The 23008-nt window shown below is 42.7% G+C and overlaps 1 protein-coding gene across 1 annotated transcript in view; it reads left to right on the top strand.

The window, feature by feature from the left end:
* Nucleotides 1-22804, top strand: part of TXN2 (thioredoxin 2) — a 43078-nt gene extending 20274 nt beyond the window's left edge. The window contains exons 3-4 of the mRNA XM_029590412.1: nt 774-897; nt 22303-22804. Of these exons, the coding sequence (XP_029446272.1) occupies nt 774-897; nt 22303-22419 (241 nt within the window). The 3' untranslated portion in view covers nt 22420-22804. The remainder of the gene's footprint in view (nt 1-773; nt 898-22302) is intronic.
* The last annotated feature ends 204 nt before the right edge of the window (nt 22805-23008 follow it).

Here is a 23008-nt window from a genome sequence, read left to right as displayed (position 1 = left end):
AGTACTGTTTGTGCAAATAAAGGAGCATTAATTCCCTCTCTGTTCCTATTTGAGTTTTAAGTGACTTATTTGCTAGTTGTAATACCTTTTTTATTGGATCAATATAAAATAACCCAATGATATTAACCAGTTATGTCTGTGTCCTATTTCGAGGATAGCTTCTTAAAAATTGGGACATAATAGGATAATACTTGAACTTGAGGCCACCTTGTGCTTGCTGAAAGGGTAAGACCTCTTCAGACTGGTTGTCAAGGTTTCAACCTATTTACTGTTCCTCTAATTGTTCCCTCCTAGTACCTTAAGGGCTGGGCTGCTTTCCATGAATAATGCTCAGTCATTAGGGTCTTTTATCTTGAGCAAATCACCTATCAGAGTTCTGTAAGTTATGCCAAGAAGAACAAAATGGGCCATTCTTACTGACCATATATGCATCAGCCAAGATCTGGGGCTTTAAAGCCTAGGCATGTCACACTTCTACCGAAATCCCAGATTCAGCATTGAAGCAAGCACGTGGGTTGTATTTATTTCCACATTCATATTAACTTCTGAATCAGTGGCACTAATCTGCAGGTAAAGGGGAGGGGGGGGTGGCAGAATGAGAGGCCAAATATGTGCTTGACTCTCAAAGGAGCATCTTTTTATGTGAATATCAGTGATTGACGTAATGCACTGTGACCCTGTATGCAATGTGCCATATGCAGTGGTTTTGACCTAAGGACACCTGCCATGGATACACTGCTGTTAACTTGCTCTCAACTGAAACTGTTCTGCAGGTGGTGTGGGCCCTGCAAGATCCTGGGGCCTCGGTTAGAGAAGATGGTAGCCAAGCAAAAAGGCAAAGTGCTGATGGCAAAAGTGGATATCGATGACCACACAGACCTCGCCATTGCATATGAGGTATGTCCTACGCTGGTTCATGCTAAGGGTTGTTAATGCTTTGTAGACTGAGGGAGGCATAGATGGCGGCAGAAAATTTGGTGGATGACAGAAGAAACCATTGTTAAAAAAAGGACTTTGGGGGACCACTTGTTATTTCAGTAGTTGTGCATCTCCCCACTGGGGACAGATTGGGTTTTACTCCAAATCCCAGTTTCTGCTGATGAGGTAGCATGCACAACCACCCGGTGCAGAGGAAGCGGGCTCTGCCGTTACACGATGGTGACACACAGTGGTTGAATGCGGCCTGCACACATATCGGGTTCCAGAAGGAGCTGCTGTCTGTGGCCCCTGGGCAAGGCCCTTCACTACAATAACTGGAATAGAGCAAGAGGGTTAAAAATTGGGGAAAATCCCCTGGGTAATTATGAATGAAGGCTGATAGCCCAGTAAAAGCTGGTTCTATTTGAGCTGGAAGCCAAAATGAGCAAGAGGACACTGCCAGGACAAATAAAAGGATTGGATGGCCCCATTTCCTATGTCTTGGGCAAGCCTGTGGCTTGATGTGTGGTTGAATATTTTCTTTTTAAATCAAAAAATGAACTAACAAATACCCTTTCCATTGCTTGTGGTTTTTTGTTCTGTAACGTTTTTTATTTAACCAAAGAGCTGGTAGTAGAGAGAATTATTTAGGCTCATCACATATTTTAGGGCAAGGCAAACTCCAACAACATAGTACAGTGTAATGTAAGAAAAGTTAATGATCCCTTGCCCCTGTAAAGTTCGTGAATTAGCCTTAAACAATAGATCTTACAGTACAGAGGACTTATTTAAGGAGTAAGGAAGCTTTTTTTTTTTTTTTTTTTTTTTAACAGCAATGTATTGTAGCAGTTTGTGCCAATGCACGAGCAAAAGTATTCACTTCCATAATGTGGCTATGGTAAACCAGGCTGCATGTACCATGTGACCACATTGGTCTTTGTTAAGCAAGAGCCCTCCAATTTTTTCCAAGAAGGCGGCAAATAGATGTTGTTAACTGAATATCCTTAACCATAATCATGTACGTTTTTAGCCTGTATCTCTTTACAAAAAACTTGTGTGAATGTACAAGACCACCACGTGTATACAAGTGCCCTCTTGGCCACAACCACACCAGCAAAGCCGTGACAAGGAAGGGGAGTACCTGGTGATATCAGGCATCTATAGACCAGATGGAGGAGTTTGTACATCAGCTCTGCCCTGCGACTGCATATAGATACCTTGAGGGCTCTTTTACAAATTAACTTTCAGTCCAATCTAACCCCATTACCAAATTGTCATTCCACTTGTCTACTTACGTAAGTGAGGATTCCCTAACAGCCCAGATAGCCTTGTATAGTACAGAAACTATTTTCCTAGTGAGATCTTCATCCATTAAAGCCAATTCAGAGACTGAGGGCAATCTTCGCACCCATCCAGATCTCGCCAATTTAAGGATCTGCTCCTTTAACTTAGTGTGATATTCAAGACATATACCAAAATCCTCACATAACTGTTCAAAGGATAATCACCCTTTGCCATCCCAGAGCTGCCCTATGTGCTCAAGATCCAGGTCCCATCAGTTGTGTGTGTGTCTCTGTTAAAGGTATGACCAGAGAGGCTCGGGATGTGCCTTAGCAGGGAAGCTGGTGTCTGAACCTCCTCTAAAAGCTGCATATATTTGCAGAAGGGTATGGATAATCAGAGGGTGTGATTTAGCCACTCTTCTGGCCAGTATGGATGTTGAGGGTAGAAAAACTAGAGTGTCTAGGTCCGGTCCCTCCAACATTCTGCTTTCAAGAGGTAATCATGTAAGTTCTGCATCTCTTCCAAGCCAATCTTTAACACAACGTAATCTAGCTGCCCCGAAGATCTCCAAGAGATGCGGGAGAGCCCCCCCCCCACCTCCCTTCACTGACACAAAGTTGCCAACTTATTCCTAGGGACTCTGCCCTGCCAAATACATTTAGAGATGCTACCCTCCAAGACCATGAGAGAGGTTCTAGGTAAGGAGCATGGAACATGTTAAACTAAGTTAATATGGGTAGGATGTTCATTTTTAGCACAGCTATTCTACCTACTTCACTCCTTAAGATGAGTGTGAATCTTACCAACTACGGGAGCATAATTTGTTCTGTATATATCCCACCAGTTCCAAGGAATAAAGGTCCCCAAATAGTGAAATACATTATGAGCCAAATAGAAAGATGCAAGGACTTCTTGAAATACAGTTGCCGAACTCTGGTGTGCTAGAAACATTTTGGATTTTTGATTGTTTACTCTATATCCAGAAGCTCTACCATATTCAGTGAGGACCTGAAGCAGTCTGGGAACAAAGTGTTTAGGGTCAGTCAAAAATGGCAAAATGTTCATGCATTTGGTCTGCAAATTTGAAACCTGTTATTCTGGGGTCTTATCAAATTAATTGTACCAGTGCCTCAATAGCAAGGTCAAATAACAGAGGCGACAAAGGGCATCCCTGTCTAGTTCCCTGCAAGATTGGGAGGTGGTCTTTAGTCAAAACATTTGTCATTGGTCATTAGTCAAGATTGGGAACTGCCATTAGTCAAAACATTTGCCTCCAGATGGGCGTATAAGGCCTTGACCCATGCAACAAATTTGAGGATCAGACTTATAATTCTCTAGAATAACAAAGAGAAATGACCACTGCAGACGATTGAAGGCCTTTTCAGTATCCAATGACACTATAGCCGTAGACCTATCAGTCTTCCTGGCCGTAGCTATGATATTAAAAACCCTTCATGTATCAGCTGTGGACTGTCTCTCCTTAACAAAGCCTGTCTGATATGGATGAATAATGTCCAACATTATCCTTTCTAACTGTAACTGAGTACCATGGCAAGGATGTTAATGTCTCTGTTAAGCAATGAAATGGGGCAAAAGGTCCAATAGTGGTGTTAGTCTGTGAGGGTGCTTAAGATGTAATTGGAGGTGTTGGAAAGCTTTATACAATAATTGGCCTATCTGTAGAAAAAAAAATTTATAAAAGTCTAAATGGTATACATCAGGACCTGGGCATTTTCCATTAGGTAAAGAATGAAATGACCTTTTGAATCTCGTCCATCGTTATAGGAGTTGCTTGTCTCTTATTTTGTGTTTCTGTCCTTGAGGGAGATGTATTCCTGCCGGATAGCTGTTGAGCTCAGTGAGCGACATTTATTCCTCCCTAGCATAGAATCGTGAAAACTCTTTTACAAAAGTGTGATTAATACCTATCATTTGATATGTGAGCACTGCATTAGCAGTACGGATACCTGTAATCACATTGCCAGTATGTATCTTCCTCAACATTCTGGCTAAAAGAGCACGTGCTTTGTTTCTATGTTTGTTTGTATAGTTTCTGTCTGGGGAAGCGATAGGACTTCTCAACTTGCTCCTTCTGAATACCACTTAATTCGGGTCTGTACTGCTGCAGCTCTTGCCAGACTTTCCTAGAACAGCTCGCTTTGTGTTGACCCTAGAGCCTCTCTATTTTCCTAATGCAGTGGTTCTCAACCTTTTTCCGGCCAGACACACCTGACAGATGGTTCTCACATGCGTGACACACTGAACATGTGACCATCACGGGGCTAAATGTAAACATACATTCTGCATCCTCAGGACCCCCCTCTATCTCAAACAATGAAATGGGTGCATAGCAAAACTAGGGCATTACCCTTACAGCTCACCATACAAAAAAGATATTCTGGTTCTGATGACATTTCAGTAAAAGCAAAACAAACTCCCTTTACTACTAGGCACAATACCCCTCCTTATGAAAAGACAGTAATTTACCACTAATGCATTTCCTATTGAGAAAACACAACAAATAAGATTGATACAAATGCCTACATGCTAGTAAGATGCTAGTAAGATACCTCACCTCGGTCACACACACAGAACTGACCTTCACCAAGTACTGAAAGACTACAAATTATAAATATGGAGACAAAAACAGGAATGGAAAACCAAAAAAGCCAACTCTGCATGCAGTGCAAACCTGGAGAAATGAAATGAGAAATATAGCACCTAACATACTCCCAGGATCTGTAGTAATGCACATAAATTAGTCCACACAAAGTTACACCTGTATTATGGAACACATTCAAACAGTAACAACCCTATCTATCACACCAGTAACCTCCCTAACCAGTCTCTCTTCCTCACACACAGAAACACATCACCTCCCTGAGCAGCCTCTCTCTCAAAAACACATCTCCTCTGACCAGTCTCTCTCTCTCACTCACACACATGCTCTTGCTCCCATTCTACCACACACAAACACAAAGCTGCCACTCACGCACCCATTTTACCACACCCAAAGCTGCCACTTACATACACGCACAAGCAAGTTTCCTCTCTCATGTGAAGCCTCTTCTCATTGTTTGGCCCAATAAGCCTGGCCTCCGGCGGCACACAACATTACTCCACTACTAACTGCAACAACCCACTGGGAGATGATCAATCTCCTGATAGGCCAATCCGCCCCTGGGGAGAAGGGAAGCACAACTGGGGCAGGGGGACACCGGGAGCCGCAACACACCGGTTGAGAATCACTGTTCTAATGAGCGAAAGTTCCCTTCTGGCTTTTTGTTTTTTAAGGTGATGTAGCTTAGCCAGTAATATTACCCCTTAATACTGCCTTGAATGTTTCCCAAAGCAACACTAGGCTATAATTCTCTGCGATTATGATTTAAGTTCTTGGAGAGTGTTGTTCACTAAATCTGAGATTTCATCTCTACCCAGCAGGGAAAGGCTGTCTCCATGTCCTACCACCTGTCACAACAGGCTTTATTAGTAAAGGAAGTAAGACTGGACTATGATCTGATAGTATCACAGGATATAAAGTACACACATAGTTTATTGAAGTGAATTGTTACCGCACTATGATGGCACATGATTAATTGTAATCTATACCACTTACTTTATTCATTATCATGCCTTGCTGTAAACCGTTGTGATGGTTATCTAACTTAACGATGGTATAGAAGAGCTTTTAAATAAATAAATAAATATTAGTTGCCCCCAAAATTGGGGACAGCTTCGTAAAGCACAGAAAACAATCTATAGGACTGTTGTGTATTGTGTGGTGTTGAGAGGCACGTAAAATTCTTCCCTGAGGGGTATTACTGTCTCTGGACATCTTGCAGTCCAAGCAATGGAGTAAAAGATTTAAGCCCTGCATTTTGGTCCATCTAGCCTGGCTTCTTTATGGGTCTTATCCCTCTACGGATTCAAGCATTTATTCCAATTTCCCCCAGCTATTATTTCTTTTGATAGTGGAGATCAATGCAATATCTTTTGCTAGGTTCCTATAGAATCCATTTTGTCCCTTGTTAGGCCCGTATATATTTACCAAGACAAAATCCCTGCCCTATAGGGTACAATCCATGAAGACACATTTACCCTCCAGGTCTGTTTTGGGGTTTATGGACAATCGCTGGTAGAGTTTTGTGTATCAAAATGCAAATCTCATAGCAGGAGGTTTGTATGAAGCAAATCCTAGCTTACCCACAAGTCCCTTTATAATTTGCTGTGTTCCTTATTAGTTAGATGGGTCTCATGTAACATTGCAATGTGAACATGATTTTTTTTTTAAGGTATGTGTAGTCTTTTCCTCTTAATAGGAGAGATTAGCCCTCTGATCTTGAAAGTGACTAGGTTCACTTGTGGCACAGACTTTTTTTTTTTTTTTTTTATTAAAAGTAATCAGATAATACAAGCAGCCCCATCCACTTGTTGTGCCCCCAGCACGGTCCAGAGAAATCGTTTTAACAAAAGATATACAATTTCTGTAGTCTGCTTTTTTTTTTTTTTTTTTTTCATAAACCCAGGTCTAACCTGAACAATTAAAATAACAAAACATCAACTCATATCAAACCATGACCTTTACCCTGAATCCCAACATGGAAATAAGGGAAATCACTCTCCCCATCAAAAACCCCTTCACTTCCAGGGATCCCGGCTCCTGCCCTCTAACAGGTTCTCCAGGCAAGCAGAGCCAACCAGGCAGGGAGCTTCCTGGGGTCTTCAGCCTGCTACAACATATGCAGTCCCCATTGAGACTCTCTCCTGAAAAAAAGACCACCTTAGCCATCCAACCCTTTGAATTCCCCAACAATTCCCTTCCTTTCCCCTGCAAACCACCCACCATTTATTATTTCATAAAGGCCTTGTAACAATCAAAGCTAGCCTTATGTGCCTGCATGGGAAAAAAAAAGCTTTGTAGCGTAAACGTCCAGCTCTGGGTTCCTCGGTGGTGTCACCCGAGCCATGCATCTGCATTCTGTAGAAAAATGTAACGACCTGTACTTTTCCAGTACATGCAAACACATACATGCCCGCATGGAGGATAATGCCGAGTGCTTCAAGAAATTGTGTGAGCCATTTTATACTGACATGCAGGGTTGCCACCATGCGTTCTTTAGCATTCTCCCTCAATTCCGTTTAAGCGCTGGCAGTAAGATTTCTCAGAGGTTGGAACCACGTGTTTTCAGTACCTCCAAATGCACAAAATCCCATCCCTCACATTGCAATCCCATGAGCTCCCCCCCCCCCAGTACCCTACACCCCAAAGAACAACCCACAGATAAAATCCCTTGCTATATACCTTCCTCCCCCCCCCAAACTTTTCTGTGTATGTGCAGTTCTGCTAGACCCCAGTCTCTAACTTGCCATATTCCCCTGCAAAAACCTGTACTCATCCATCATCGCAATTTAAGTTGTCATAGTTCCACCTACTGAGACTGTGAGCTCTTTTTGCAGATTCAAAGAATTTAGTAGCTCCATCATGACCTTGCCGGCTATATCATGGTGTACTGCACCCCGCACAAGGGAAGCAGACGTTTCGCCTCTGTGAAACCTTGACATTTTTTTTGGAGGTCTGCTGAAAAATCTTGAAAAAGATATATGGGTTTACCCATTGTAGCTTAATTCTGGCATTCTCCATGAGGCAACTAGGATTTTGGCTTTATCCATGAAATTGTGCATCTGCACAATTACAGCTCTGGGCCGTGCATTCCCTGCAGGCCTTTGTGCTCTGTCTACTTTCACAGTCAGTTTGATTAATTGCAGTTTGAGCAACTGCGGCAGCCATTTTAACAGAGAAGCCAACAGAGTCTGTTCCTTCCATGCCTTCAGATAAACCCATGATTCGTATGTTTAGTCTGCTTCTATTTTCAAGTTTGTCCTGCTTGTCTGTTAGCTGTTGCATCAGTTTTTCAAGCTTATCGAGTCACCTACTGGCAGATGTCACAGCCATTTCCACATCTTCCATGCACTCCTGAAAACTGTCCAGTCTGGCCAAGTTTTCATTAACAGTAGCTACCAGGCTTAACCTGACCACCATTTACAGTTTATCTAGGCTAGTTTTAAGCTGTGTGCCAATTTTATTTGTGACTTCTCTGACCATATGTAGCATAACTCCCGGTAGGTCTGTCTCTCCCAGAGACTCCTCGTCCAGTATGACCTCCTCTGTCAAAGCTGTTTTTTCTGAAGCCAATTTTCTAGCATTTCTTTTGGGTCTGATGCTTTAATCTGCCCCCACATCGTTTCAGGGGATCCCTGGCCTATTTTGAGTGCCGGGAAAAGGATTACAAGCCAATAATGTCTGCAGGAACTGGGAGCCAGCCTGCTGCACAGTCACCTGCTATGCCGCCATCTTAGTTCTCCCATGTATTATTTTAGCTTTTGTTTCCTATTGTTACCTATCAGGACCTTTCATCTTGTTCCTCCTCCTTAGACTTTCAGTAGGCAGTCATTATTCTTGCCCTCCTAGTATTTTCCTTTTGCTCTCCTATTGCCACCAAGTGACTTCAGAGACCCTTTGTGGCCAAGAAAGTGAGATGCAATTCTAAAGAAGTATGCTATGATTTTTTTTTAACAGGGCCTATACCTTCACTTCTGCTGGAGGCTTTGAGCATTACCATAGCAATAGTGCAGTTCACTCTGGAGCATGAGCTGAGAACTGAACCAGGTCTTCTGTTTGCCCTATTTATTTATTTATTTAAAAAATGTATTGCCTGCACTTTCCGTTGTTCCAGTTGGGGAACAAACTTGATATGATTAAATAATACAGCTAAAAATACGGAAAGTATATTTCAACCTCTGTACAATATATATGCACTAATCCCAAAAACCCAGGGGTTAATCAAATTACATCAGATATTGTTGAAAAGATTTGTTGTCTTCAGCCTTAATAGTTGGGACTGGTGGAATGTTTGTATATGTCTGGGGTTGAATTGTTGGTAACATATTTCCCTGAAGAAGCCCAAGCGGCTGAAACAAAGGACCTTGTCGGGAAACTTTGGTTGATTTTATATTAGGCCTGTTTTACCATGTATATGGATGTGAAGGTATGATTGATAATTTATGGGTGATATGGTGGGTGAAGTGTCACATTAAATCTGTGATTTGGCGATATGTTTCTATATATATATAGACATAATTAAGTGTGCCCTTATGAATATATAAGATTCACTCAGTATTGTACTTTATGACTATAATCTCTTACATTTTTGTAAAAATTATCTGTATTAAGATTGAAAATTCTTTTGTAACTTTTAAAAAAAATGTTTGTTGTAATTTGATTAACCTTCCGTATTTTTGGGATTAGTAAAATAATACAGCAACATAGAAAGACCGACAAAACTGAAATGCTGACTCATTCATGATGGAATTGACAAACTGGGTAAACATCCAGCGGTTACCTTGAGTTGAAATGCTGAAAAATAAAGGCCTCTAATCACATCTGATGACTGGCTTGGAAAAAATACTACAGAGTCCGAAAGCCTCTTGCCTCACCCGAGGCTTCTTTTTGGCTTTCCTGTGAAAAAGCAGAGGAGGTGTCGAGGGGTGTGTTTAAAAAGGTTGGCTAATAGTGTTCTGGGTTCATACCTTGACCTGCTTATTGGGCCAGTGTTGATCATGGACTCCCAGCCATCACCATAATTATGCCATGCTTCACAAGTACAAGTTTTAAAGAATCACGGCTTGCAGCTCCCAGTCGAGAATTGTCACTGTGTTGGCAAGGTTATAAAGAGTAGGGTAGTGAAAATTGGAGAGAGAGAATACTGGAGGCTATGAGTTCCCATGATGCATCGGATGTCTCCTTTTCCCTAGTAGATTTTGACTAGGTGTGGAGGAAAGCAAACTTGGGCCCAAAAAGATTTGTTGTTCCAATTCTGGTGCTGGTTTGCTGTCCTGCAGCTAGAAAGATTGTAAGCCAAGCTAGAATTGTCACTGCAGCACAATTTCCCCATAGAACCTTTACGTGGAGATTGCCGCAGCATAGCACAGGGTAGGCTCTAGCCCTCCATCCTTCTCCTTCTGGTGATTAGAGCTTAAAAAATGTGTATACATATTTTTGAGTGATCCATATATTCCTCATTTCCATTTAAGTAGTGGTGCTTGCAGCAAAAACTATTTAGCTCCTTCAGTTGGCATGCGAGTTTTGTGTGATGCCCTTTTTCATTAAATGTAATTTCATTCCTGAAGAGAGATTAGGATTTAAAGTTTTTCTGAATGTTTTGCCTGCTGGGTTCTTCTGTTATGAGTCCCCAGTGGCGAAGCTGGCTGCCCCTGTATTTGGATCCCATTGATGCATGTACATACAACACAAACAACCGAAGCAGAGACTTTGGCGGGGGAGATGAAGGGAAGAGAAATTTTAAGACAAGATGGTCATAACGGACTATACATAGTTTTAGTATAAAAAAAAATGTAAAAAGACAACAGAACAGAGGACACAGTAAGATTGACAGCTGAAGCAACAGAGTCAAGAAGTAGATTAAACTGATACTTTAAGAACCATCTGAGAGAGGCATATTCAGTGGTCCCCCAGGCTCTTAGGATTCTGTGAACTTAGCTTGTTGCATAACTTACAACCAACTTGAAGTGCCCCCATGCTAATTTCTTCAACTGAAGAAACTATAGGGTCTGCAGAGCTGATTGAACAACTTTCTGTCTCAGCATCCGTCATCTAATGTCTGTTTCATGCTCTGGGCTCTCCCATCCCAAGCAGCTTCCAGGGAACAAGAGAGGTGATCTGGGGCTGGAACAGATGAGAACCAAGCCACTCTGTTCCCTAATCCAATGCCTGCCTTCCTGTTGATAGGCCTCCCTCCTCCTGCCTTAAAGGGGAGGAGGTGAGGTTGAAGTGGCTAGTGTAAGGAGTGGGTGTATGATCCCTCAGACATCTTTAGGTTTTTGGGGTTTGTTTTTTTTTGGTCATACCAAAGATAATTTTAATTCAATTTCTGAATGAATGATGCCTTTGTAGAAGAATCTTATCTTTATACAAAAGTTTCTCACACCTGCATTTGTAGCTAACCATAAACCCAGTTGACATAAGCCTGGATGTATTTTGGAAGTTTGCAGCTACCTCTGTCCCACAGCTGGCAGAGATGGCATTCATTTTAATTAGCAGCGTGACAAACTGATGCTGAGCGCAGCTTCAGGATACATAAGCTCATGAGGTTAGAAAGATGACAAGCACTTTCTCAAGAAAACATAAAAAACCATGGTTGCACTGTACTTTTTTTTTTTTTAATGTATAACTTTACCAATACATACAAAGTATTAATGTTCTTAAGAAACACGAATAAGCCAGTGTGAAACAGCGCTAAGCAACAAACAAAAAGAAGAAAATAAAGATATCAATGGCTTATTACAAAATCATAATTCAGCCTGGCTAGGAGGAGTACAAGGTAACAAACAAGAAAAAGGCATAGTCCCGAAAATACAGAGCTACCTAGTATTCAAAGATATTGGAACTTAATGGAATTTAGAAAACTAAGTAGAAAATGAATCAAGAAAGGCTCTCAGCTGCTCCGGGGCAAAGAAGATATAGCAGTCACTATCTTTTTTTAACAATGCATTTACAAGGGTATCTTATTAGGAAAGTCACTCCTAAGGAAATGGTTTCTTGTCTTATTGTTAGAAAGCCCTTTCGCCTTTCTTGGATAATTTTAGAAATATCAGGAAACATTCACACATTAGAGCCATGAAAGAGGGAATTTAAATGTTGAAAATAGCATGACATTAATTTACTAATGTCCTGTTCAACTATAAGTGATACAAGTAAAGTAGGGCGATCAGTGATCTCGATACCCGAAGATTCCAGGAAAGTGGTTACATTTTGCATGACTAAAGGAAGTCCTCCAGGATCCATTGATGTGTGTCTCTCAGCAGAAGCAACAGGTACAAAGTATGTTTTATTAGTTGGGGGGATCTCAGACTCTGATATAAGAAGTACCCCCCGAAGGTATCTCTTAAGGGTAATTGATGGGAGTTCTCCCATAACCCTGGGGAAGTTAATCAGTCTAAGATTCAGACGACTATTCCAATTTTCCAGCATTTCAAGCCTCCTAGATAGAGCAGCTTTATCTTTAACTGTAACCACATTAAAATTTTGGATTTGTTGAATATCAGTTTTCACTTTGGCTACAGAAGACTTCACAACATGGAGAGAATCCTCCTGAGCTTTAATTTTAGAATTCAGGGAGGCAGTAAGTGTTGTGAACGTGGACTCTTGGGCCGGCTAGAGTGTAAGGAAGGTCTGCAGTGGTACACGTAGCTGGGAGGTAGTACAGAACCAGGAGAACAGACAGGACCTTCACCTATACCAGCCCACGTTCCCTGCAGGTTGAGCCCTTGGGTGCCGGGGCCGGCAGGACTTAGGCGAGGGTCTCCTGGCGAAGAGGAATCCAAAGAACAGTCCAAGTTGAGGCAGGCAGAAGCCTAGGGTGGTTGGAGATGAACCAGGAGTCTAGGCAGGCAGTGGTGGTGCGAGACGAGATGGCAGGCCAATGGTCAGGGCAGGCAGAAGACAGACGAAGCCGGAAGACAAACCAAGGATCAGGACAGGTAGCAGACGAAGGATACCAGAAGCCAGGCCGAGGTCAAAACCGGAGAATCAAGCAAACAGGAACTGGAACTTGGAAGCAGGAACGGAGCTGGAACAGGCAGGCAGGAACACAGGAAGGCGTCAGGAACAAGCAGAATCACTGGGAAGACATCAGGAACAAGCAGGATCAGCAACTAGCTCCTTGGTGAGTCGACCTGTTGGCAAGGCAGGGAGGTCTGAAGGGCCCTTAAATAGGCCTTTGATGATGTGGGATTTGGGGCCGGGCCGAGGCTTCCCGTCATGGCCCCTTTAAATCCTGGGCCGTTGCGTGCACCTAGGGGGCGGGACAGCCCAATGCCGGTGGCGTCCTCCTCGTGGGGAGAACGCCGTGAGGAGGCCCCTACATGGCCTGGGGTGGAGTGAAGCAGACCACGCTGCCGGGAGCGAACCAGAAGGTAAGGGAGAGCCCGGCCGTGGCCGGGAATCCCAACAGTAAGTTGATCCATTTTACTATTGCAAGATATTACTGCAACTGAGAGCCCTGCTGTTAATTCGCACAAAGTCTCCAATGTAACGACTGCAGGCTTAATAGGAGGTGCAAAATTCTCACCCGCTGTAAGAGGGGTCACAGAGGAGGACAAAGTAGGAAATCCAACAGGAGTTGAAGTAATCTCCACCGACGAATCTCTCCCTGTCCCTAGCTGTGCAGACACCAAAAGCTCTCCATCCTACAGCTCCAAGTCGCTAACCTCATCTTTTAGCAACGCCTGCAGGGCATCTGAAGTCGACACACCCCTAGCTGCCAGCGGTCAAGTATCAGGGTGGGGGCTGAGGGAAACCTCCACCCCAGGTGAAAACTGCTCTCCTCCAGACAAAATCGTAGCAGGGAAAACCCTCCGAAGTTTTTAGCTCCGGGAGCCATCAAGGTGGTAATAAGACACTGTTCGGTAAATTGAGTTGGAATAGAGGGAAAAATCATCACTTTACCTTTTTACGTTTAGATGGTACAAGGCAGCCATATTTTTTCCCAAAATTGATTTTTATCTGCTGCAACTTTATGCTCATAAAACACATTCCTCTGACTTGTTATAATAAGTCAGGCATCTAATATAATATGAGATTTTTGATGTCTTGGTTAGGCCCTCACTGGCACTTGCTTAAAAAGCCCCGAAGGAAGTGAGAGGCAAATGTTTTGTTCAGGACTAAATTTCAGAATTCTACCATGGTGCAGTATGGCTCTTTCTGTCAAATATGTTCTTGGGCAAGTAGATCAGGCTCCTGTATAGCGGTTTTCCAGGACTTCACACAGTTATGACAGCTTAACAAGCATATGATGATTTATAGCCCTAATCCAGAGTGGTATAGTTTATCCTGATACACTGCAGCAATTTTTACAGTAAACCCCAGCAAAAGCCCCACTGTCCAGCATGTATGGGGAATAGTCCATGCCATTAATCAAATATGCCAGTTATCTGAGAGCGCCCCTGGCAGGAAACAGGAGGGAAGGGGGTGGCACTGAACTGGACAGAGCAGAGAAAAGCTACTCTGCTGCATAATTCAACCTCTCCCCTCCTATCAGGGAACAGGAGGGTAGAGAGCGATGCAGAAGGGGACAAATCAGAGCAGAGAGACATTACTGTGCTCCATAATGTTGATTAGCATTCTGTTTTAAACTTCTTGGCACAGGGTTAAAAAAGAATGCTCTGGTGTTAGATGCTAGTTGCTTGAGTTTAAGATCATGGGGCTTTTATTGACATAAAGGGTGACTATGGGTTTAGCTTCAGTTTGTTGACTGTAAGGAATATATTAGATTACTGGCTTAAAAGAAAGCATCCTGGTATGGTCTATGTTCCAGATGTAGCTCTTTTGGGACAATGATGCCAGCTACTAAGCACTCCCCTTTCCTGGTTCCTGTCTTTGTTCTTATTATTTACTTGTACATTGGGTAAACTGAGGCAGAAGTGGACTTAGTTGGCAGAGCAAGAATTCAGGCTCTCATCCAGGGAGTTTCCTCTGTGTCCTAACTGAGAGCTCTGACCAATAGCCTGCCCCCTCGGACTCAACGCCCTCTTCCCAGGGCTCAAGTGTCAGCTCTGCAACCCTCTCTTGCCCAAGGCACTGGTCCAAAGTCCTTTCCCAGCCTAACTCTCCTGCATTGGATCTCTTTGACCAAACACTCCTGGGAGCCATGGAGAGAAAGCTCAGCACTTCTGTATTCTGCTGGCAGAAGCTCTGTCCCCATGCTACCCAAAAGGCCTACACTTGTCTGAATAGATGAGAAAATGGAGCTCTGCTATGAACATTTTGGCTTGGCATTCCAACCTTAAAAACTAAACTAAGCCATTCATTCTGAGCGCGGTTATCTGAAAACCTGGTTTCGCATGTATAAAATGATTTGGTTTGGGTGAAGCTTGTGCCAGTCTTGTGTAATTGAGTAATTAATGAACAGTGACAGGGAAGTGATTGAAAGAAGGATGAGGGTGAAAAGAATGAATTTCTAAAACATTTTATTTCCCCTGAAACAATGAAGGCCAGAAACTAGCGTTTCATAAGTGACCCGGTGATGTGTTGTAGATGTTGATTGAAACACTGAGCTCTACAACAGAGTTCCAGCCAAATTATCACATCCCAATGGTTTCAGTCACTGTGTGACACTAAATTGATCATATATCTTCCCTATGGATTTTTTCTTGCTCTGAGGGAGGAGAAAACACAGAACTGGAAGTACAACTGATTTAATGTTGCAGCAGGTGATAGAACCAGAACCTCTTGCAGAAGAAAATAAACCTATCTCGTTTCTGTTCTCTGACCCACCAGTGCCTTTTTTTATTCTTGCACATGTGCAGTATGGCATTGGCTGCTTCCTTGCAATTTTATTTCCAGAGCTCTTGGTGTGGCCATTAGATGTCGCTATAAACATATTTCTGGGCTCAGCTCTCTAATGCAGTATTTCCCAACTTTTTCGAGTCTAAGGCGCACCTACATGAACAAAAATGCAGTGTGGCACACCAAACTCCTCAGGACAGGCAATGCTGACATGGTTAGGAGAAGAATTAGAGAAGCAGTGAAAGCACCACCACTCTTAAATTTTTAAAACAAGAGAGGGCAGCAATACCATCACAATGAACCAGTTCCTTCTATATACTAGTGGAGGAACAGGGAGATGACGGTGTGATGTGGGTGTGCCACATCTGACTGTCACTTCTGTTGCTCCCAACACTCAGAACGAGTCCCATCCAGTGCTCAGTGCGCACCCTTCCCATCTTACTCAGCCTGGGGATCAGAGAGGATGGAAGGACTCTGAGGAGGAAACGTAGAGGGGGGAAGATGGTGTGTGCTGAACAAAGCCAGGCCTGGCTAACCGTGCCCTACATGTTGCCCATTAATTGCCACATTACAGTGCTCGGGCTGTTGCTAGGAAGGAGAAGCATGCATGATTACACACGTTCCCAGAAAGGAGCTCCTACATGTTTAAGAACCACCACTGGTGTCTCTTGTTGTGAGGTGCTGGTCTGCATCTGAACATCAGGTGGTGGGTTTTCCATGGCACCCCTGATCAGGACTGAAGGAACGCTGGAGGAAATACTGATCTGATTGCCTGGATGCCTAAGCAGGGAGGAATTCAACTTGAGAAGCCATTTTATTAAGCAATCTTTTTATATAAAATGAATGGCACTCTTACAGCAGTAATGAACTGATCTTATGTGGCTGTGGGGTTGCAGAGCTGACAAACAAGCAGCCTTAAGCTCTTATTTTTAAGGCATTGTGGTGGGGGTGGGGGTCATACACATCTGTTAGAAAATACAGCACTGACTTAATAAAGTCAGGCATTCCTGCTTTTGGCAGAACTGCTTTTCTTCCCTTGTTAAGCAGGTGGGTCCTGACTGCTTGACTAAGCAGTGTCACAGTTCTTGGCAGTTTTGTCACAATAATATAGAGTTTTATTGTGCAATTCTCATAGTGAAGAGTCTCTTAGCCATTTAACTGGATTTCCCAATAATACTTATCAGCTACTTTAGCATGACTCTGCTTTAATATTAATTTGGAATTTGTTCAGTACCTACAGCCTGAACAAGGACATGGTCTTTCTGTTTTTTTGGAGGGGGGCGTTGGTTTGTGTTTGGGTTTTTTTTTTGTTTGTTTTGCACGTAGTTAGTTCTCTTTGCAGGACTTGACTTTCTTCCCTTCCACGCCCATGTTCCAAACTTTTATCTTGCCTGGTAAGAAATTGTTCCAGATGATTCCATGGGGGACTGACCTCTGCTAGGTTTATTTGCTGTAGGAAAATCTCATCTGGGTCCTGTTCCTTTCCTTCTGGCATGTGCCTATTTGAATACCCTTTCTGGTTCCTTTGATAGCTCTTGGTAAGGGCCTCTTCCCCTCACGCTCCCTTTTTGCCCTCTCCTATGGTTTGATGTTCAGCTTTCTCTGTATAGTAGAGTGCTTAAGTGTTCCAATTTGTAGCTCCCTTACAGAGATCCTTGCTTTGTTGCCGCATTCCATCCTCTCTGTATAATTTGTGCCTGGAGGCACCAAACTGTTCCAGCAGGAACCCCAGGAGGATTAGATGATGAAAACCTTACAGAGCAGCGCTTGAGCCAAAGCCTTTAAGATTGTAGATATATAAACTGTCTTATCCTTGCAGGAGGCCCCTGCCTTGAGATCATGTCGCAACTCCCCCCCCCCCCCCCCCTTCGGCTGGCCTAGCTTGAAAGTAGAGGGGTCTGCAGGAGATGCTTTGCCCCCATACCACTACTTTCGTGTGTGTGTTCTGCTTATTTCAAGGATTCCTTATTGGCTGATAGCCTGTGTGACTTGTTTGCCTGTAAGAATGCGAGATGCATAAAACCTTGCTTTTGCTGTTTTCTTGTATAGACTTGTCTTAAGGTACGGGAGAAACTGCAGCCTTCACAGCTTTTTTAATGTTTTGAGTACATTTACTGAAAGCAAACCATGCTGGACTGGAAACATAGTCCTTAATTTACCCATAGTAGTGCAAATTTTCATACAGACGTGACCCCCGTTCACAGTGGCGGCTCAAGGCAATCAGCTACCTGAAGCGAGGGATGAGATCCCCCACTTCCCCAAGGCATGGCACAGGTCAATCATCAAGAGGGGGGTCCCTTTAGAGACTGGCCCTTTCAGTGATTTGAAATGCCACAGAAGGGAAAACGGGGCTCAGTGTTCTCACAGGAGTGGCAGATAGAGTATCAGTGCTAATATTTCTGGGAAACTGGGAACCCTGCCACGCTCACAGGAACTCTGCAACCTGCCTCTCATTTCCCCCCCCCCCCCCCCCCCACATTTGTCCCCTGGAGAAGTGGGAGATGGATGATGGTGAGGGTCTGTGTATGATGCGCACCCTCCAGTTCGGTGCAAGGATATTAGGTGCCCTAGGTGAACTTTACAGCCTTGTGCCCCTTCCTTCCCAGCCCTCAGCACACACAATTAAAAATTGTGCATTTATTTATAGTTACGCTTGTTTTATTGATTTTCCAGTGCATACATAATGCTGCACAAACAGTAATGTCAGATACACATCACAGCACATGTTCAGCAATGTAACTTTTCAGCTATATAGTTGCAACCATAGCCCATCCATTTATATGATTTTACATGAAGAAAGAACATTCATAATCTTCTGAAGTAAAAATATCACATGTATATTATTTTTATATGCTCTGCCAAATAAAAAAGCCAAAAAGATACTTCAAACTCATATGGTATTAGGCATGTTGCAAAGTGTATTTGATGTGGGCTTGGCCATCAGAAAATGCAATACTGCAAATATTATACCAGTCCTTAAAACACCAATACTCCTCCTGTTAGGAAAATGGAAAAAGCCAGGCTCCTATAGATCGCTATACAGAAACACCATGCCAACAAAAATACTTTACCTCTGTTATGCATGTAGAACACAGATGGACCCTCACCAAATACAGAATAAAGTGACTATAAAATAAAAATAGAAACATGCAGACACAAACTGAAGTGGAAACTGCAAGAAGCCAGACTCTGAATACAGTACAACAGTGGGAAAAATAAAAACACCATCATTACTTATAAAACAATAATAAAATCAATACATATAAAATATCTATCAATAGTAAAACTATACTAATAGAATAAATATTTCCAACCACCTGATGAACAGATCATTTAATAATTAAACTCAAAATGTTTTTAAAAGTTCTCAAAAAACAATAAAATATTTCAAAACATATCAAGTAACACACAAAAGTAATAAGAATAAAAAATAAACCTCTCCACTCTTTATACCTGGAATTTTTCCATTTCCATTCACCCTGAGGTTGTTGTGGATTGGGTCACACACACTTTTATTCCCCCTCACACACACATTTACATATCCCCTCTCTCATACACACTCAAAAATACAGGTGCTTTCTCTCTCTCACACACACACCCTCTCTTGTGCATGCATGCTCCTACCTCTCTTGGTCCCTGTCACTCTAAAATTTTGCTACCTAGGACAGCTGCCTCACCTTGCCTAATAATAGAACCACCCCTGCCTGCTCTTTCCCTCCTAAAAAAAAAAAAAAAAGCAAGCCTTGTATGTTGACACTGCTGTGAGGTAACATGGCTTGGGTTAAGAAGGATGCTCAACCTCCATGGTCACTAACTTGCTCTGCCAGCCAGAATACCCATAAAGAAAAAGGATCCATCACTGCTAAATCTTTCTTTCAGAGGAGTGACATTATCACAAAAGCACACACAGCTTTAAGCAAGAGTGTCTTCAGTATAGTCAGAATGGCACCAATGTGTTTAGTTTGTCCTCATGCACTTAGAACCTTTGAGCTAGAAAGCACACATTATAATACAACCTGGCTCTCTGACTGACTTATCAAACAGTCTGCCTGCCTTTAGACTAAAGCAAGTACTTTGGTTACCTTGGACTACAGAACTGTATGCAGATGCAAATGTTTTTCACTTTCTGCTAGCCAAGACTGGATTTAAACTGGCTATCTAGAGATGGTGGGCACTGTAATCTTGCATCTGTCCATGAATTGTGCCCTGCCCCTTCATCACAGTGTGAACGGGTGAGAGATGCTGTTCCCTTCTGATCTACCTATTACCTGTGTGGAGGAAGCAGCTTGGAATTCCCCATGGGTGACTTGTCCACATTCCCTTAGTACTACCAAACCACAGCATCTTGAGTTCCATCTTAGCATACAAACCCTGCCTACTCTTGTCTGTCAAACTGACAAAAAAAAAAAGAAAGAAAACAGAGGGCTAAATGGTAAATTTTCCCAGTGGAGAAAGGTGAATAGTGGAGTACCCTATGGATCTCTTCTAGGACTAATGCTTTTTAATATATTTATAAATGACATAGAAATGGGAACAAGTGATGTGATCAAATTTGCTGTTGACACACAATTATTCAAAGTTGTTAAATCACAAGAGGACTGTGAGAAATTGCAAGAGGACCTTGCAAAACTGGAGATTGGACATGCAAATGACAAACAAAATTTAATGTGGATAAGTGCAAAGTGATGCACTTAGGGAAGAGTAACCCAAATTATAGCTACACAATGCAAGGTTCCACATTAGGAATCACCATTCAGGAAAAGGATCTAGGTGTCATTGTTGAAAATTAGTTGAAATCTTCTGCTCAGTGTGCAGCAGCAGCAGCCAAGAAAGCAAATAGAATGCTAGGGATTATTAGGAAAGGACTGGAGAATAAAACAGAGAATATCATAATGCCTCTGTATCTCTCCATTGTGTGACCTCATCTTGAGTATTGTGTGCAGTTCAGGTTATCACGTCTCAAGAAAGATATAGCGGAATTAGAAAAGGTACAGAGAAGGGTGAGTAAAATGATAAAGGGGATGGAACAATTCCTCTATGAAGAAAGGCTAAAGAGGTTAGGTCTCTTCAGCTTGGAGAAGACATGGCTCAGGGTAGATATGATAGAGATCTATAAAATGAGTGGAATGAGTAAATGTTAAGCAGTTGTTTACTTTTGAAAAGTACAAAGACTAAGTGACACACAATGAATTACTAGGTAATACATTTTTAAACTAATAAGAGAATATTTATTTTTTTACTCAATGCATAATTTAAGCTCTGGAATTCGTTGCCAGAGGATGTGGGGAAAGCTATTAGTGTAGCTGCATTTAAAAAAGGTTTGGATCACAACCTGGAGGAAAAGTTGCAGAAATCCACTGCTTATTCTTGGCTAAAAAGCTTGGACTCTTATCTACCCTTGGGATCCTGCCAGGTACTTGTGACCTGGATTGTTCATTGTTAGAAACAGGATACTGGGCTTGATGAACCTTTTGTTCTGACCTAGTATGCCAAATCTTATATTCTTATAGCCAAGGGTGGTCTTAGGCCAGGCTTCTTACCTGCCTCCATTTATTAAACTGGAAATGATGATGAACAATGTTAATATTCAGCCTTAGGACACTGATGCATTTCCTCAGGCTGCGAATATGTAGGAGATTGGGCTTCCTAGGTAGGGAAGGCCCTGCAATTCCCATTTTCTATTCTTGACTATAGATGCCATTAGTATCAAAGGCCTGTGAAAGGAGAAAGGATGGATAACTTGGTATCATATTATAGAATGCAGAAATGGGTATTGGGTTGGCCTGGTGAATAAGAACATACGCAGTGCAATAATGCTGGATCGACCAAGGTCCATCAAGCCCCACAAACTCCTCTGACAGTAGTTAGTTAAGGTTACAAGTACCTGGCAGATCCCAAAAAATAATCAGCAACAGTGCCGCTGTGCGGAAGACATGGCTTTGATTCTTGGCCCTGGCTTTTGTTCCCCAGGATGACTGGGGATGCTGCGGAGGCAGTGTTCACAGCCCTTTGGGGGGGGGGGGGGTGTGAGGAAGTCCCAGACATCACTTAAAAGCAACATCTGCTGGCTGGAACTAGGCTGGTATATGTTCTGGGTTCTGGAGAGAGTTGGTGAATGTTGCTTCAGTGGCTGGGTGAGGGAAGTTTGTATAAATAGGATAAAGATCCTGCATAAGTTGTGAATAAAGGCTCATAGTGCTGTACACCAAGAGAAGTCAGTGTGAATTTGAGCTGCAAGCTCGAAACAGCCAGGCAAAAAATACAATTAAAAAAAATGGTTTTCATCATATTTGGATGAGAAATGTGTGATGCTTCAGTGGCGGGTCTCAGAGAGGACGTGGTGTACTGCTTAGTGCACAGAACCTTGCTTCAAGGGAACCTCTCGGCCAAGCTCTAACCCGTTACCACCTACTTGCTCGCTGCATGCCTCGGTATTACAAGGACAAGTGGTCAGTATCATCCCAGTCATGTGCCAGAAAGTTGCTGCTGGTCATCTGTTTCCAAGATGGCTGCATGCATATTTCTGAAATGTCTATAATTGAAGTGTGTGTGTGGGGGAGTCCTTTTTGGATACTGGGTTTGATTTTATAAATCCTTAGTGGTAGCAATATGAATAATGGCAGCATGAAAGCAAGGCAGTTCAGACCTGCAGCTGCAGGAAGGAAACACTAATACCTTTTCAGAGACATTCACTTCTGTCGTTAACCCTGCCTCTTACCCCTTTCGCCTCCTTATAGGTCTCTGCTGTGCCGACGGTGATTGCGATGAAGAATGGAGAAGTGGTGGATAAGTTTGTGGGAGTGAAGGATGAGGATCAGGTGGAGGCATTCTTGAAGAAAATAATCAGCAGCTAGGAGACAGCAAGCAAGAGACAATAATGGCTGTTGCTGAACTCTGCCTGCCTCCACCATGCCATGAGCTGTCCGCAGCCTTTTGATGCAAGTGCTGTAAAGATTCCGAAAACCAGGCAGGGGAAGAGATTAACAGTTAATCAAGCTGAGGAGAGGGACATTCTCCTTGCCCTTCCCCCTTTCTGATAAATGTACTCACATGTTCTGCATGTTATCTAGGAAATAGATTTTGCCTGTCACCATAATGGCCAAATGGAGGTGGGGGGCAGCTGTTCATACTTCTCTGTATATTAGGCTGCTACCTGCAGTCCTTTTACAATTTCTGTATTCCTGCATCAGTGGGGATGAAAAGTTATTTTTGGTTGGGTTTTTTTTTGGGGGGGGGGGGGGGGGGGGGGGGGTCCATATTTGTTGGCACTGTGCAGATTCCCATACTTATCCCCTGATTTACTTTTTTTTTCAGTAGCAAATGTGAATTATTTTTTTTTTTTTACATTTGGAATTACTGCTCTTGCAGGAGCAATACCCAAAGTACCTCTGTCTCTTGTGTGCTAATGTTGCTGAAGTTCCTGCTGATGCCTTATCTCTTTTG

Source organism: Rhinatrema bivittatum, chromosome 2, assembly GCF_901001135.1.
Source record: "Rhinatrema bivittatum chromosome 2, aRhiBiv1.1, whole genome shotgun sequence".
Taxonomy (NCBI): domain Eukaryota; kingdom Metazoa; phylum Chordata; class Amphibia; order Gymnophiona; family Rhinatrematidae; genus Rhinatrema; species Rhinatrema bivittatum.
The sequence above is the reverse complement of the archived record's forward strand: the minus strand, read 5'-3'. Positions and strand labels throughout refer to the sequence as shown.